General features: G+C 30.6%; 1 protein-coding gene across 3 annotated transcripts in view; it reads left to right on the top strand.

Moving 5' to 3' along the window:
* LOC145268716 (uncharacterized) overlaps window positions 1–17,773 on the top strand; it is a 90,609-nt gene extending 72,836 nt beyond the window's left edge. For all 3 annotated transcript variants that reach the window (XM_080124469.1, XM_080124306.1, XM_080124389.1), the window contains exons 6-8: window positions 1,990–2,091; window positions 7,100–7,238; window positions 17,556–17,773. In XM_080124469.1, the coding sequence (XP_079980595.1) occupies window positions 1,990–2,091; window positions 7,100–7,238; window positions 17,556–17,721 (407 nt within the window). In that variant the 3' untranslated portion in view covers window positions 17,722–17,773. The remainder of the gene's footprint in view (window positions 1–1,989; window positions 2,092–7,099; window positions 7,239–17,555) is intronic.
* The last annotated feature ends 734 nt before the right edge of the window (window positions 17,774–18,507 follow it).

The following is an 18,507-nucleotide window of genomic DNA, read 5'->3' as shown; positions in this document are numbered from 1 at the left end:
AAAACTTGGTGTATAATTAGTATAGATAGAATGGTGTGTTATGTCTCTTATTCTCAATTGGATTTTGGGTTTTGATAAGTGGTAACAGCAAAAAAACACCGTTGAGTTGATTAGGTATTCATGACCATTATAATTAGCTTTAGTTGAAATTGATGACTCTTCTGACTCCGTGTCTGAAACAGCTAGATAAAATGTCCTTTCGATTCACAGAAGAAAGAGTATATGACTAGACTGTTGTTTAGCAAATAAATACTTTTTTACTTTGGTAGAATCAGAAAGGAATTAAAAAAAAAAAAAATCTTTACAAAAGTGGAGCAAATTCGAATTCTAGGCTAGTGTATTGCATGAGATCGGCCTTAGTATCTCTATTTCCTTGTGTGGTCTGTCTCCAATTAACTACAGGTGGGAAAACATATGAACTTTTTAAAGAACTAGTTAAACAAAGTGTATTCATAGACTTAGTAATTTTATTGGTTGTTGTCCAATTACTTGCTTATAAAGTTTTCCTATGTATTGTATTCATTTGCTTCCCCACCAAAGCAAATTAAGCACACGGCTGTATGTCAAGAGAAAATAGTACATTAAAAACATGTGATTGCTACATTGAAGATTAAATAAAAAAAAATTATTTTGTGTTGGGGTGAAGAATGAAGGTAATCATTTTTGCTAAACTTACATAATCAACTGAAACCACGTTAAAATTGAATGTTTACATTAAAAAATATTTATAATCTGAAAATTTAATGCATATAATGTATCTAAAATTTTGTTAGGATTTTAAAAGTATGGGCTCCTTGAACAAATCAATTTTTACATTTCTGAATTTTTGAAATGAGGATTTTTAATTTGTATTATTGACTGGATAAAGGTCCTAAGTACCCATGGCACAGTACTTGGAAAAATTCAGTTGTAAAATGATACTGTCCTGAAGGTTGAAGTTTCAATCTTCAGTGAGGGCAAGTGAAAAATACAATTGCAAATTACTTGGGACCGCTATCCAGTCATGTCTGACGTAATGAGAGCATGCTACTCCCGTGAAGTAAATAAGGGTTCTGTTCAAAATTCTGTGCAGATTCTCGAGTTAGTCAGAAACATTCTTGAGTTCAAGATACCCCTGAAGAAAGCTGGAGGTTACATCAATTGAAATGTGAAAATAGAGAATGGTAGTCTGAAGAATCCTGATAATATGAAATCCAAATTTATTTATATCTAGCAAATTTTCACATGATATTGTGTTGGTGGCAATAGAATAAGATACTTCACTACAATTATATTTTTTTCTATAGTACTCAGTCCTGTCCATATAATCTATATAAAACATTTTTAGTTAATTATTTAAAAAAAAAAAAAAGAAAGAAAATAAGAAAAATAAAAATGAGCAAGAGCCATAACTCATTGTGAAGAGTTGTCTCCCTTATATCTAAAATTTTATTTTTTCCGTCCAAACATTAAAAAAAAAAACATTTTATTTTTTTTATTAATTGTATAAAATGTGCACACACATACACACAAGCAAAATCAACTAACATGACTTCACTGCATTTCAGGCAGCACCGGGTAGGTACAGCTAATAATAATCTAATTAGGGAGAGAGACAGAAAAAAGAATATAGACAACTAAAGAGAGAGAAGGAAAGGGTAACTAGAGAGAAAAGAGCAGGACAATTAGATATACATAGAAAAAGAGAGGATTAAGTAAAAAAAAAAATGAAAAAAAAAAAATAAATAATGGAATGATCACTGACATTTAATTCTGCCGAGTTCTCACTTTTTAATTTTTAAAAACTTTCTTTCCACACCTGTTTTTTTTTTTTAATTGTTTTTATTCATCAGGTCTGACAAGATCTGTTACAGATAACCCCTCTGAGCTTTTGAATTGTCTAATTGTATACCCCAACAAGCTCTTTAGTTTTATATTCATTTTATCAATGCAGCTTTTTAAGAATTTTATCACTTGTTTTTATATTATTCTCTTTTTTTCTACTTCAAGGATCTTTTTCCTCTCCTGCTGTTATTCATTTTCTTGAAGACATGTTGCATGAATCTGATTCCAATATCAGAGCTGTGGCCACAATCGCATTGGCAAGGGCTGGTGAGTTTGCTTCACTTTTTAATTAACAATTAAAATGAATTTGCATATTACTTGCTAAGGGTCTTTCGATAAGGTCACTTCATGTGTTGGTCTACACAAAATTGGAAAAAATCCAAGAACCTTTCAAATCTTTAGAGCAAAGAGATGGTATTAAAATATTAAAATAGCATTAAAAGCTGATAGCAACTTTTTGTTAGACATCAGCAAAATTTTACTCATGTTCTTAAACATATGCGTCTTATTTGAGAGCCAATTTTTAAAACAATTAGAAAAGAATTATAAAAATGAAAATTATAATGAAACAATTAAATGGATGAAAAGAGAATAAAATTATCAACCCAATAATGTTAATTTTATATACCTTTATACATGTTAAATATTTTTATATTTCAAGTAAAAAAAAAAAAACGTTAAAAACTGATGAACTATAAAGAGAAACTATTTTTTTTGCTTTAATTTTTATTTCGTACCTTAAAATTTACATGGTTAGATTTTTGATGAGCTATTCTTGAGATTTTGCAGGCTTTTTCAATCCAGATTACTAGTTCTAGTGTCATATTATTCATGTTTTTATGCCCATTAAAATGGGTGATATGACCGATCAAAGTTAATAAATATTTTGAAATTAAAATTAATTAAATCTCGCAAAAAATGATAGTTTCAAGATTATTCTTATGTCCAATATGTAAATATTTAATAACTTTTAATGATGTAGTATTTTTTTTTTAATTTTAGACCTTGTTGAATTCAACAAGGCACTAATGGAATAGTGAATGTTTATTTAATATAATTTTATTTGCAAAGCGAGTTTGGTTCCATTTCCATAAATAGAAAGGGTTTCACATTAACAACTTTATATTTTGTCATAAAAAAGGAGTCTGTTGCCACTTTGGCTTAGGCTATACATGGCAGTGCTCGGGTTATAAATTTAATCATATTTTTCATTATAAAATTATTTGTGAAAAAAATATTTATTTTCCCATTATATTATGGATGAAATATATACAGGACCTTACTGTGACGAACTGAAACTAATTTTCTGCAGCCTTGTTGAATGAAACAAGTGTAAATGTTTTTGTTTTTCAATTATACAAGTTTTTAAAAATGGATATTGATAGTGTCATTACTATTCTACAGTCACTATGTAGGAACTTCAAGAAATTAAGCTGTATTGAACTATCTCACAATCTCCATAATATAATGTGCCAGTTTTAAAATCTTTGAAATTTACACATTTAATTTATAATTCATGGCTTAAGGTAAAGAGATACATAAATCAGATTGCATGCTCAGAAAGAGCACATAATTTTACATAAAGCATTCAAAGCTTTATAAGAATACCTTGAAAAATAAATGGCGGAGAAATTACTTAATTTCTTGAAATGATGGCATTCATATTTATTTTTACCTTTTATTCTTTTAAAAAAAAAAATGTCAACTGAAAATCTTTTAGCATTTAAAATTTTTGAACCACTGATAGTGCATAATTTAAATGATTTTAAGCTTTTATACAGAGCTATTCACCCAAGTTCATAAAATAACAATTAGCTAAAAAAACAAAAAATATGCAAATATAAATAAACTTCTCTTCAAAGCAGCATATTCATAAATAACAAATATATTAAACTGATCCATTTTGTAAAAAAAATAAGATTTAAAAATTGACACATTATCAACAAGAGAATCTTCAGTATGCTGATGCGATGTATATAAAAGACTGGTGAACAAGCAATTTTACGCGCTTATATTATGCAAATTCTATCAGTGATAACACACATAAGGTAACTGTGCTTTATCTGATGAAGTGGCAGTGAGTGATGAATTTTGAATATTTCTGTTAACTTACCTCCATATGAGGATAGTTAGACAGAAGGTCAGTTTTTAATGTGGAGAAAATTCAGCTCTCTTAAAAGGGGTAATTTTAAGCGGAACCCTTTATTTACTTCATGGGGATAGCGTGCTTTTGTTCCGTCAGCTATGATTGGGTATAGGTCCTAAGTAATTTGCAATTATATTTTATGGTCGCCTACACTGAGGATTGAATTTTCAACTTGCAGGAGAATATCACTTTTACAAATGATTTTTCTAAGTACTCTAACCACTGTGCCATGGGTCCTTGTGGCAACAGAAACATTCCTGAGGTCAACAAGATACACCTGAAGAAAGTGCAGAGGTTACATCGACCGAAACGTTGTGAAAATCACACTAAAGATGAGAACAGTAGTTTGATGAATCCAAATAATAATTAAATCTTTTTGTTTTGTTACTAAAATTTGCCTGATTTGTCAACTCGCTATCACTTCAGAAAGTTGCTACTTGAAATCAAATTTTAAATAATAAACATTTATTTTGTAAACATTAAATAAAACTTTTATTTTGTAAACGTTAAATAAAACTTTTGTATTTATTTATATAAATACAAAACTATTAACATTTTGGTAATTTTGATACAAATTCATTTATTTTTAAACAAGACCGTCAAGAAATAAAAGACATCAATTCACTGGAGAAATAATGCATATACAGGAAGAGGCTTTAAAAAAAAAAAATTAGCATCATGAAAGAGAGAAAAGAGTCACCGCCTCCCTTCTCTCTATGAATTTTTATGCAACATTGGTATATATTAGTTTCATTGAAATTAGCTCTCTTGAAAATCAATGAGCATATTTAAAAAAAGGTTTTAGTAATTTATCCTTTTTTTTTTCATTAAATTACTTTAACTGTTGCTAATATTGATGAAACTGTTGCATATATAGGGAAAGAAGAGGACAATACATTACAAATAAATATCACCAAACATTAATTTATTATAATAAATTTAAAAAAAAGTTTAATTTAAAAAAAGTTATGCAAATTAGGCATTCAAAGCAATCTACGGACCTTTCATACAGTATTTCAGAATATGTTGTATTATACAAATAAGTCCGATTGTAGCTTTGTTGCTGTTGGGCTGAGATATATTCTGTTCAGTCCTATGAGGTCCACCCTCCCAGGCTTTACCTTTTACCTGAGAAGAGGTTTGTTTATTGCTAATAGCCTGAGGTGCACTCATGGAGCTGCTCAGGCATCTTTTGACGACCAAAGTGCACTTATTACCTTAATATGCTAGCATCCTGATCTACGGTAATAATATCCCAAATCACATCCTTAGATCATTCATAGACTACAATCTATGGCAACACTTCAAAGGCTGTAAATGACCACGATCTCTCAGATTCTCTCTCTTCTGATTTTGAGCAATGGAGAATGGGGTGGTTGGTTAATTTTAATGAATCTAAAACCAAGCTTCTATCTTTCCATCATGAACACTCTTACCCTGATCTGGCATCAATTGAAATGAATGGGTCTCATCTTGGGGAGGCTCCATGTTTTGACAAGTTCTAGGTCTGTTCTAATGTGAAATGGAATACATACTTCAGATCCATTGTCAAGGTCACTGGAAAAATGGTGGAATCATTCTTCTGCTTCAGTAGATATCTTACTGCCAATGCAATTATCTACCTGTTTAAGAGCCAAATATGTCCAAGAATGGAGTACTGTTTCCACACCTTGGTAGGAGCTGCTAGAAGCACTTTATTCTACCTTGACAGAGTTTAAAATAAACTTTGTAGCCTAGTGGGGGATGCCCTTTTCTCTTCCCAGCAACCTCTTTTGCACAGAAGAGATGTTGCGAGCTTGTCTCTGCTTTATCGTTATTTTCATGACAAGTGCTCGTTTGAGCTCTAATACATGGTCCCTCTTACTAAACTTTCACGAAAAACACTCATCTAGTTGAAACCACTATCAATAATTCCCCCACCCTTTATTTATGCCTAAACCTAAACGTAGATTCCATGAACAAAGCTTCTTTCTTAGAACTGCACACCTGTTGAACTCTCATCCATTTCCCTGCTTTCCAGCTGACTACAATATGATCGTCTTCAAGTCCAACATGAACAAGTTCTTGATCTGTCTCCTTAAGTAATCAATTTACCAAATTTCCACTCACCAATGATTACTATGATATTGTCCCATTGACTGCTGTACGCTCATTAACTCTTATCCTAGAGTGGCCTCCCGGCCTTGATAAGTGATGACTCCTTTGTAATAAAAAAACAAAAAAAAAACAAACAACATATCTGTGGTTGTGTCTAACCTCCTGGTAAGGAGATAAAATATGCTGTATTTTTAGTTTAAATAACAGTAACTCATTTTGATGCTAATGTTGGAGTGATACGTAAACATAAAAAGAACTTTGGGATTTATTTGTTTAGATCAGTCGTTCTCAACCTTTTTTGTCCATGGACCCTTTTTAGTTTTTTTCTTGGTGGACCCCTTCATATTGGTCAAAGTAAGGGAGGGCAAAAGTCAGACACAATATAATAGGAAAAGAACAGATTGCCTGAGGTGTATATTTAAAACCAGCTCCTATCACTTGTTTCTTTTTTATTACTTGGAAATTTTTTAAAATTTAGAAAATACATGCAATCCGTTTGAATGTCTACTTCAGTTTTTTTCATGTCAAACCAAAATTACAGTAGAAATTAAATTTTTAATAATAAAAATCATGAGTTGGTTTTATTCATGGATCACCAAAATATTGTAGACTCCCAATTTGTTATATTTTGCCTATGAACCCAGGTTGAGTACCCTTCTACCATTTCAGGAAGTACCTTACTCCAGATGCAGTCCTCTATCTGGGGAGGTGCTGTACAATGCACTCTTTCCTGTCTTGCAACTCAACATCAACTTTAGAAATTTAGATGAAGAAAAGGTAGACAACTCGTGATCTCCTTCTCTTACACTGAGTTAAAATAGCAACTTTGTTCAACTGATCGCATACAATTGCTTACAACAAATATTCTCTCGGCATAGATTAAAATCTAAAATTGATTTGCTGTCAAACATGCCAACTTATTGTAAGACAATGGATTTTATCTATTTACTTTATACATTTTATAAAATTATTTCAATATTTTGAATATTTGACAGTATTTAATATTTTCTTTGTATCTTGTTTTGTTCTTAGGCAAAGGAAAAAGACTGGATACGATTGAGAAAATCTCACCAATGTTACAAGATGATGACAGATTGGTGAGAGAAAGTGCAGTTTTGTCGCTTGGCAAATTGAAAGCTGAAAACTGTGTTAAAGCCATTATAGACAGATGGTAAGTAAAACACACATGCAACGGTAGTAGATCATTAAGTAGTTTCTTTGTTTTGAATTCTCTCCCCTTGTTTTTTTTTTTTTTTTGTGACTGTAGCATCACAGTTCTGGCAGAAAGACATGGGTATTTTTGCAGGATTTGAGACAAACACTACTAATCTAGTAAGCAAGATATACCCTTTATTAAGCTATACTGATTAAACCTTTAAAACATTCATTGTTTTCTATTGAAACTATGAAGTATAAGAAAATTCCATTTTTTAAATTTTTTTATTTTGGCAACTTTTCGGTTTAGGTATGTAAAATCAAGCATAGTAACTTTCTAAGAGTTTAGTAAATATTTAGTGTCTTAACTGGCATTAGTATGAACAATTCAGTTCATTTTCACTTTATTTTTATCAGCTAAAATTGTATTTTTAAGATAGTAAATTAATTTTAACTTGCAACAGGATTTATTCCATTTTCAAAATTAAAAGAAGTTAAAACGTTACCTTGTCCATAAAATTGGCTTAAAAAAAAAAAAAAAAAAAAAATTATGGAGTTCATATTTTATTTCATGTTGACTAAAATATTTTATAAAGGGAGGTAAACAAATCTATGCTGACCTATTTTATTTTATGTACCTAAGATAAAAGATATTTTTATTTGTTTCAATAATTTTTTGTTCTTTTTAATGAGTCACAAAAAACACTCAAACATCATTATAAGTGGATGGATTCCAAGTTGAATGCTTATGATGAGAGGATGGTGCTTGTCCAAAATCCAACCTAATTATAAAAACAAAAATACAGAAAAATCTTTGAACGAAAATGTTATATTCTAAAAATTATGTAAATTGATCAAATAGTTTTTTTTTTCTTCTTTTTTTTTTAACAAAAAATCAAATTTTATGAGTAAGCAGAGATTTGAGTTTTGATCGCCATGCTATTTTAAATCAACCTCTGTTACAATTTACCATTAAAATCGCTAAAAATCGAAGGAAAAAAAGAAGCCTTTTTGATATAAAAAAAAAAAATAATGGAATATGACATTTGTTCCATTAAGGACATGCACATAAAAGATTTTGCTTTATTTTTTCTGTTAGATTGAATTCTGAATTGCAAATTTCCACGTATTGCCCATTCAAAATATCATCTTCATCATCAGTTTTATGTCTTATATATTTAAAAAAGAGTAACGCATAAAAACAAATCATGATAGCTATTACATCGAAATAATGAAAATAAGGGAGACAATTCTAAGTAAATTTGTAATTGGTTCTTTCCCTTCGATTCGTTTTTTTACACACATGCACACACGGTAGAAAAAATAAAAAAATTCAGTTTAAAAAGGGGGGAGGGGGCTGAAAGTTAAAAAAAAAAAATTTTTTTTTTCTAATGCAAACTGTTTTGACTGTATTTTAGGCAGATAAAGTTTTAGTTTTTTTTGTTTTCAAATTATTTAACACGCATTTTGATAACTTTTTTTCTTTGCAAAGAAGAGAGTAATGGTTGTAATATTGCTTTTTTGGGAGGGGAGGGGTAGTACGAAAAAACGCAAGATATGGATGTATAGGTAGGGACATTAATGAGCTTTGTTCATTCACAATTTGTATTTCATGGGCAAATGAGTGTATTTGAGTATCATTCCTAGTGGCGTTTGAAGTGTGGGGGACAAAGGCATGGGCAGAAGAATGCAAAAGTAATACAGAACCAACAATGCTCTTACAAAAATTTAATTCTTGTGCACTCATTAAAAATAAAGACTAAAATGCAATCATAAAAAAAACGCAAAAAATATATTCAAAACAGTTTGAGTTAAACAAAAAAAAAAATAAAATAGAAAGAATCAAGATAAACAAACATCAACGATGGCTAGGGTCTTTCTGATTCTTTTTTCTCTGACCTGGAGCATGTTGTACTATGAGGTAAAAATGGCTAATTTACCATTAATGAATCCAAAACAAAACTTCTATCTTTTCACCAATGCTCAAATCCCCACCTAGTCCCAATTGAAATGAACGACGTTCGTCTTAAGGAAGTACCTTGCTTTGACAAACTTCTGAGACTGACCTTCACCCCTGGCCTGAAATGGAAGATCTACATCAGATCTGTTGCGATTAGTTCTGTGGAAGACTTACCTTGCTGATATGATTCTGAATAAATTCATTTTCATTGTGTAATTGCATGCTTTTAAAAATTTCTCTTTTTCAAATTATGAACTGTTTTGGCCATTCTGATTTGCTTGCATGAATCTCAATTGGATATGTTTGGACTGATATGGATTTCCAACTGAGGAAGTACTCTAATTTTTGTTACTTAGACTTAGATTTTCTTCTATTCGTACACTTGCTCTCTCTTTGAACCATGTTATGTCATCCATTTCTATAAATTCTCACAGCCGCAATAATTCTGACTTTAAGTTCATCAAGTTAACTCTGACTGAACTTTTATTTTCTGCTATTTTAAACTAACCAATATATATATATATATATATACATAAATTTTTTTTCTTTTAACAATATTAAGGTTAGCGTCTCCACCTTAGAGATTGTGTTTTTTTTTTAGAAAATCGCCTATTTTTTATTTGGACGTAAACAAATATTTTTATTTTATTTATTTATTATTTTTTTTTTATTTTTAAAATTAATATATATGCATATATAAAGGGAAACTGTCTGTGTGTATACATTTCCCTACCAAACTACTGTCAATTTTCAGTCTACAGACATGAGATTTGGGAAAATCTTTTTAATTTGTTTTTGTCCAGAAATTTGGCTGTCAAGGAGGCAAAGTTCAACGATTTAACCTTCAAAAACTCTATGAAACTCCTCTGCCAATTTTGTGTCTAAACACTTGAAACTTTTAATTTGATTTGAGCCCAAAACAAATGTTAAGGGGTCAAAACTGGGGTCAAACTTTAAAAAATTTGACCTCTGCCAAATTACTCGGCCAATTTTTGGTCAAAACATTTAAAATCTTACATAAAGTGTACTCAGATATAGGGCAAGCTTTTTAATCGGTTTTTGACCGAAAATTTTGCTGCCAAGGGGTCAAATTTCAAAAGATTTGACCTTTGCGGTCTCTAGCAAATTATTCAGCAAATTTTGAGTTTAAATATTTGAAATTTTAAGGGTATTCAGAAGTGCAGCAAGCTTTTAATCAGTTTTTGGGCAAAAATTTGGCTGGCAAGAGGTCAATTTGGAAAGAGTTGACCTTTGTAGATTCTACCAAACTCCTCCGCCAATTTTGCGTCTATGTAGGTGTTGTGGTTGCAAGGTTGAACAATAATTAGTAAGGAAATACAATGAAGACGCAAACAACACGATAACGCAATAATAAGTGTATTAAAGAAAAGGTATATTTACAATATGTACAAATGACGGTGTCGAGTCAGAGAGTCTTGGTGGGAGGACATGTACGCTCTTCGGCGTCACTTCCGGTGGCATTTGAGTAAGACACACCAAGGCCAACCTAGGCTTGCCATTTATAGTGTTATGTTATTCGCATATGCAAATAAGTGGTTGCCACCACAACACCCCCCTCCCAAGAGTTGAAGTCACACAGATTTCAATATCTTTTTCTTTTTGGGTTTACCATTAATGGTTCATTCACTTTTCTTTTCCTACCTAATCTTCGGGGTTCAGGTGCATTTTGAGGCGGTTCCAAATTAAAAGATTCGTATATGATATCTATGGTGTCCTCCTCTTCAACTGTTGTCGTATCATCATCATCTTGGATATGACGTTTTTTTATCTGATTTAGGTGCCTTTTATGTATATTCTGTGGACCTTTAATCATGTATGTACAATCACCAATGCGTTTATCCACTACTCCACATTCCCAGTAAGATGTGTTATTTCTGTAGCACTTAAAATATACTCGATCTCCCAAGTTATATTTCTTTCTTCTCGTGTGTGTAGTGTTTCGGATAATTGCCTGCCTTGGCAATAGTTTGTCAAACGCTGATTTTACCTTTCTGGCAAACATTAGATCAGCTGGTGATATGTTTGATGGTGTACTAGGATGTGGTGTAATCCTATATACTTGCAAGAATTGTTGCAAAGCTTTTTCTGTTGGTGTTCCAATGGATTTCTTTAACGCTCGTTTTAGCGTGTCCACGAACCTTTCCGCGAGGCCGTTCGACCTTGGATGATACGGCGGAGTCGTGATGTGCTTCACTTGGAACGTGTCGCAAAATTCCTTAAACTCTGCGGATGTGAACTGCATTCCGTTGTCAGTGACCAGTGTGTCTGGTACACCGAATCTTGCAAACAACTCGTGTAGGAACCCTATTGAGTTGTTCGTTGTTGGATTCCTGCTACGCATTACCTCTGGCCATTTTGTGAAACTATCCACTACAATTAAATAATAGTTTTCACCTACTGGACCAGCGAAGTCCATGTGGATTCTCGACCATGGTTGGTTGGTTTTCGGCCAAGGTTTGTGTACTATATTTATGGTTATTATCTTTGGAATATCCCGTTCCATTGCTTTTCTTTGTAAAGTTCTTGGTTGGTGCGTATGGTTTTCTAACTTTTCTTACATATGCCACTCCGGATTCTTCTATATTTTTTGAATCCTTTTTTAGTGTAATGGCCCTTTCACAGTCCTCTGCTAGTTTCTGGAGGGTTAAATCTTGCTCAGATTCCAGCTTAGATAACACTCGTCTGCGTATTTCTGCATTTTTCGTGGAAACTAACCCTTGAGCGAAGATTAGACATTTAAAATCTTCTACCATTAGTTCTGCAAGCTTAAAATTATCACAGTTTTTATTGACAACTGATGCGTATGTCAAATAATCTTGGTTGTCCATCTTTCTTAGATTCATGCACAGCCATCTTTTATGAAAAAGAGATATATTTGGATTAAATAATTCTTTTAGTAATTTTACAGCTTCCATGAACTCTAATTCCGCAGTTTTTTTAGGTAATATGTAATCTACGAATTTGCTGTGTTCTGATGTACCCAATTTTCTGAGTAAGAGGCTCACTTTCTGACTATTTGGCCAATTTTTACAGTCCAGTTGAAAAACATCCTCGTATCTTGTGTAGTATGCTTCAAAATTCTTCTCTTCCTCAGGAACATAATGAAATGTGTCCATGCTATTAAAAATAGTTGTATGGGAGAAATTAACACTATCGACATTTTCTCGATTACTCTTTAGTAGTTCCAGTGTTTTAGCAAAACGTTCATCTTGTCTTTCTTCATATTCCAATTGTAGTTTCTTATGCCTTTCTTCCTGTTCCAATTGCAGTTTTTTCTGCTTTAATTGTGCCATTTTCTGCTTTTCTTCTTGTTCCTGCTGCCATTTCAATAATCTGTCCTCTCTCTTTTCCTCGCGGTCAGCCTGTGCCTGTATTTGTGTTTGCAAAAGCTCGTTTTGTGTAGCCTGTGCTTGTAAAAACTGCATGGACATTTTTGATAAGTCTTCTATGTTTTTTTTTTTTTTTTTTTTAGTGTGTAGTTAAAAAAAAATATTGTACCATGTACAATATACACCGGTTTGGGTTACAACAAAAAAGCAAATTGCTGTAAGCTCCTGTTTTCAATAATAATATCGCTGCTTGCAATAATATATTCTTTTTGCGAGTCACGCTGCAAAAAAAAATAAAACAGGTTTATCTGGAATCACGAAATGGAATTGACTTTCCGTTTTTAGGCACTTACTAATAAGTAACTCTTTCCACAAAATAAAAGTTTGGGTGTTTTTTTTTTTTTTTTTTTTTTAATCAAGTCACAATTGAATAAATGTATGCAGTACATTTAGTTCTTTGAGTTTTTTTTTTTTAGTATTTTAGTAATTAAAATACCTCTTAAATTGAGATTACCTTTTTTTTCCGTGACGTTTTACTGTATTATCCATTATTCAGTGACAACTTCAAGAAAAAAAATCCTTTCCTTGAATTTTAGTTTTAGCTGTGGTATTTCCTTTTGGTACTGACGTCAACCAAAACATTAATTAAAAAGTCCTTTAGTTGTTGTTTTGTTTACGGAGAACAGTAATTAGAATCCACTGGTGAACTTTTTTCGTAGGTTACTTCCTTGCTTTTCATAATACGGGTCTGACCTGTCGTTTTTGCGACAGAACAAAGTTCGCTTTTCGTTTGCAAGTTGGTCCTTTAGTAAGATTTGTCGTGTAGCGACAAAACAAAAATTCACTTTTACATTCGTTTGCAAGTCGGATTCCCAGAAAACGGCGTAAATTGTCGCTTTTGCCACGTTAGAGTTTTTTTTTTTTCACTTGAAAACTTTTAGCGTAAAATCCGTTTGCTCGTCAACACTTTGCATTCCTTAAAAAAAAAAATGGTCAACCTTTGCGTTGTACTTTTTTTTTTTTTTTTAAATAGTTCTTCGTCAAACTGTTATATTTGACGCTTCATATCTCGTCGCCAACTGTTGTGGTTGCAAGGTTGAACAATAATTAGTAAGGAAATACAATGAAGACGCAAACAACAAGATAACGCAATAATAAGTGTATTAAAGAAAAGGTATATTTACAATATGTACAAATGACGGTGTTGAGTCAGAGAGTCTTGGTGGGAGGACATGTACGCTCTTCGGCGTCACTTCCGGTGGCATTTGAGTAAGACACACCAAGGCCAACCTAGGCTTGCCATTTATAGTGTTATGTTATTCGCATATGCAAATAAGTGGTTGCCACCACAACAGTAGGTTACCTGGACACGAGTCAAAATTTTTTATGTATATGCACATAAAGTTATGAACAGTATATAGGGCCCGGGCAAAGCCGGGCGAAACTGCTAGTGTATATATATATATATATAATATATATATATATATATATAATGAATGACAAATATATGACTATATTCCAAATTTTATGTTGTTGACCATCGTACAATTCATTCCTTTAATTCAGTTGATACTTACAATTCAACTGAATTAAAGGAATAAATTGTAAGATGGTCAACATTATGAAATTTGGAATATAGACTTTTGTCATTCATTCATTATATGCTCTGTAATTACATTGAGATTAATTTAGGATTAGTATATATAAAGGAAATAAAAGTGAATAAAGAATATTTCCACAGATATATATATATATATATATATATATGTATGTATATATAAGTGGGTCTACTCACCAAATGTTTAACATTACTGGTATTCCCTTATGAGTCTGCATATCACATTAGTTTTCTTGGATGACGTTAAGTGTGCATTTATGAAAAGTTTTTTTTTCTCCCCCTGACACTCCATTTAACTCTGTTTGTCTTCCAACGATAAGAAAGACAACAGACTTGTAAAATTACTTTTTGTTAAGTCTTGTTTAATAGTTAATAGATACAGTTGTATTTTTGTTATTTTTGTTAAGTCTTGTTTAATAGTTAATAAATACAGTTGTATTTTTTTATTTTTATTAAGTCTTGTTTAATAGTTAATAGATACAGTTGTATTTTTTATTTTTGTAAAGTTTTGTTTAATAGTTAATAAATACAGTTGTATTTTTTTATTTTTGTAAAGTCTTGTTTAATAGTTAATAAATGCAGTTGTATTTTTTTATTTTTGTTAAGTCTTGTTTAATAGTTAATAAATACAGTTGTATTTTTGTTATTTTTGTTAAGTCTTGTTTAATAGTTAATAGATACAGTTGTATTTTTTTATTTTTATTAAGTCTTGTTTAATAGTTAATAGATACAGTTGTATTTTTTATTTTTGTTAAGTCTTGTTTAATAGTTAATAGATACAGTTGTATTTTTTTATTTTTGTTAAGTCTTTTTAATAGCTAATAAATACAGTTGTATTTTTGTTATTTTTGTTAAGTCTTGTTTAATAGTTAATAGATACAGTTGTATTTTTTTATTTTTGTAAAGTCTTATTTAATAGTTAATAAATGCAGTTGTATTTTTTATTTTTGTTAAGTCTTGTTTAATAGTTAATAAATGCAGTTGTATTTTTTATTTTTGTTAAGTCTTGTTTAATAGCTAATAAATACAGTTGCATTTTTTTTATTTTTGTTAAGTCTTGTTTAATAGTTAATAGATACAGTTATATTTTGTTATTTTTGTAAAGTCTTGTTTAATAGTTAATAAATGCAGTTGTATTTTTTATTTTTGTTTAGCCTTGTTTAATAGTTAATAGATACAGTTGTATTTTTTATTTTTGTAAAGTCTTGTTTAATAGTTAATAAATGCAGTTGTATTTTTTATTTTTGTTAAGTCTTGTTTAATAGCTAATAAATACAGTTGTATTTTTTTATTTTTGTTAAGTCTTGTTATATAGTTAATAGATACAGTTATATTTTTTATTTTTGTAAAGTCTTGTTTAATAGTTAATAAATGCAGTTGTATTTTTTATTTTTGTTAAGTCTTGTTTAATAGTTAATAGATACAGTTGTATTTTTTATTTTTGTAAAGTCTTGTTTAATAGTTAATAAATGCAGTTGTATTTTTTTTGTAAAGTCTTGTTTAATAGTTAATAAATACAGTTGTATATTTTATTTTTGTAAAGTCTTGTTTAATAGTTAATAGATACAGTTGTATTTTTTATTTTTGTTAAGTCTTGTTTAATAGTTAATAGATACAGTTGTTTTTTTTTTGTAAAGTCTTGTTTAATAGTTAATAAATACAGTTGTATTTTTTATTTTTGTTAAGTCTTGTTTAATAGTTAATAAATGCAGTTGTATTTTTTTATTTTTGTTAAGTCTTGTTTAATAGTTAATAAATACAATTGTATTTTTTTATTTTGTTAAGTCTTGTTTAATAGTTAATAGATACAGTTGTATTTTTTTTATTTTTGTTAAGTCTTGTTTAATAGGTAATAAATACAGTTGTATTTTTTTATTTTTGTTAAGTCTTGTTTAATAGTTAATAAATACAGTTGTATTTTTTTATTTTTGGTAAGTCTTGTTTAATAGTTAATAAATGCAGTTGTATTTTTTTTATTTTTGTTAAGTCTTGTTTAATAGTTAATAGATACAGTTGTATTTTTTTATTTTTGTTAAGTCTTGTTAATAGCTAATAAATACAGTTGTATTTTTTTATTTTTGTTATGCTGTATTATATACTGCATAATGGCGTTGACACACTGGTTTTTGCCAGATCACCAAAGTTAAGCAGCAATCTGTATGACCAGTACTAAATGGGTAACCATTTATAAATACTAGGTGCTGTATGTGCTCTCCGCTTATCTTGGTAGTATTTTCAGTCGTCCTGAACTTATTTATTCTTGCAACTGGTATTAAAACAGTGCCAACTCAGAGGTGCGGTTGGAGATTGCGCAACTTTTGCCACAAAAAATTCATGCGCAGGCGCCTTCTAGTGAGTATCCATAGTCTGCCAAAACTGAATGAAGCCTTGATTTTTTTTTTTTACCAGCAATCTGCGTATATAACATCCTTGTGTTCGTTTTACAAGTACTTCCATGGAATATACCCTAAGGAACTTACTGCCCTTGTAACCCGGCCAAACCTGATTAGCAACAAAGTCCCACCCTTTCACTGTAGAGATCTCCAAATGCTGAAAAACTTTCTACTCTAATAACTTTAGAATTCCTTCCTTGCTCCCTGTTTCCTGGTTGTATCAACATGCAGAAATTTAAATGTACTGTAAACAAGCGTCTTGCTCCCCACTTAGGTTCTCCCCTGTAAATCTGGTCCTTAACAACAGTGACCCCTTACATCTCGATGACAATGTTCTTTGTGAATACAAGTAGAAAAAAAAACACGGTAAAAAAGTAACAAAAAATAAAAACGCTTGACCTGAATTTCCCAGTGTCGTTGGCATTACACATGTGGATGAATGAGTATCTTTTTATAGCTAAGAAAATGTCTCCCCTCACCAATATTTCACGAAAAACACCCATCTAGCTGAAACCACTGTCAATAATTTTTCCCACTCTTTATCTGTGCCTAAATCAAAACGTAGATTCCATGAACAAAGCTTCTTTCTTAGAAGTGCATGCCTGTGGAACTGTCTTCTGTTTGCCTGTTTCCCACCTGAATACAACTTGGATGTCTTCAAGTCCAACATAAACAAATTCCTGATAAACCGCCCCCTTAAGTAAGACACTTTATCAGATCTCTATTACTAACGATTACTACGATATTATTCCATTGATTACTGTACATGCAATAACCCTTATCCCCAAATGGCTTCCGGGCCTTGGTAAGTGGTGACCTTTATGTAAAAAAAAAAAAAAAATGTTCATCCTCTCCATTGTTTTCTTGGTAAGTTCACTAAAGAAACAATGTTTGCTAAATAAAATATTAAAAAAAAAAAAAATTGTTTTATCTTTTGTCCTTTGACCCATTTGTTTTTAATGTGTGGAAAAATATATTTTTGTGAAAATAAAAATTTTAATTATTATTACAGGAGGAACGATCCCGTATCTCAAGTGCGTTCTGCAGCTCAAGACGCCCTCGTTCAGATCGGAGGAGAAGAAGCTGAGAGATGTGTATCAGTGACGCGCCTTCTCATGAAAGAGATCGAGTCTTTAAAGAAAAAAACCGAAGCCAAGAGAGCAATCATGTCGAAATAACAGAAGAAAATGTTCCTATTTAGTTTTGAAATAAAAATTGAACCGATTTTTATTTCACTTTTGTAATAAATTTCTCTCGTTCTTTGTGTTCTTATGAGGAAAAGGAAAAACTTTTTCAACATCTTCCCTTGGATCAAAATAACTCCATTGTTGATTTATCTTGTTTTTATAAAATAAGAAACTGAAACTAAATAATAATAATTGTAATGAGCCTATTGTAAATAACAGCATTTAAAAAATGACCCAGAATATAAAAACTTTATACTGAGTTGTTGAGGCTAATTACTATGTACAATTTATAATACAACATTTTTATTGCTTCTGGCAAAATTATAAAATAATTATTCAGAAAATATTCCAGATGTCATCCTTTAATTTTTGCAGTCAAAAAGTAATAATTTCCCTTTGGTCTGAATAATAAAAAAAAAGGTAGGGGATTATATAAACTAAATGAATATGGTTACATTTTTTATTTTCTTCAGCTTGATTGTTGTAACTGTACACTGACTCTTTTTTTTTTTTTTTTTTTTGTAAGTGTTTATGATATTATGTATATCATAAAAATATATTTTCAGAATAATTATTATATTACATTATGAGCTCTAGTAGTATTATACACTGTTGAACTATTGTGTAAACTAAATATATATTTTAAATTCCTGTAAGCTCATGTAAAAAAAATGAGTTAAAAACTTCACTGCTCATATTAATACTAGAGCTCTAAATATATAATAATGCATTCATGTCCTTCACTTTAAAAAAATTTTATTTATACAATCTGTTTTG

Source organism: Euprymna scolopes, chromosome 1 (assembly GCF_053919585.1).
Source record: "Euprymna scolopes isolate OS-2025 chromosome 1, ASM5391958v1, whole genome shotgun sequence".
NCBI lineage: Eukaryota > Metazoa > Mollusca > Cephalopoda > Sepiida > Sepiolidae > Euprymna > Euprymna scolopes.
The sequence above is the reverse complement of the archived record's forward strand: the minus strand, read 5'-3'. Positions and strand labels throughout refer to the sequence as shown.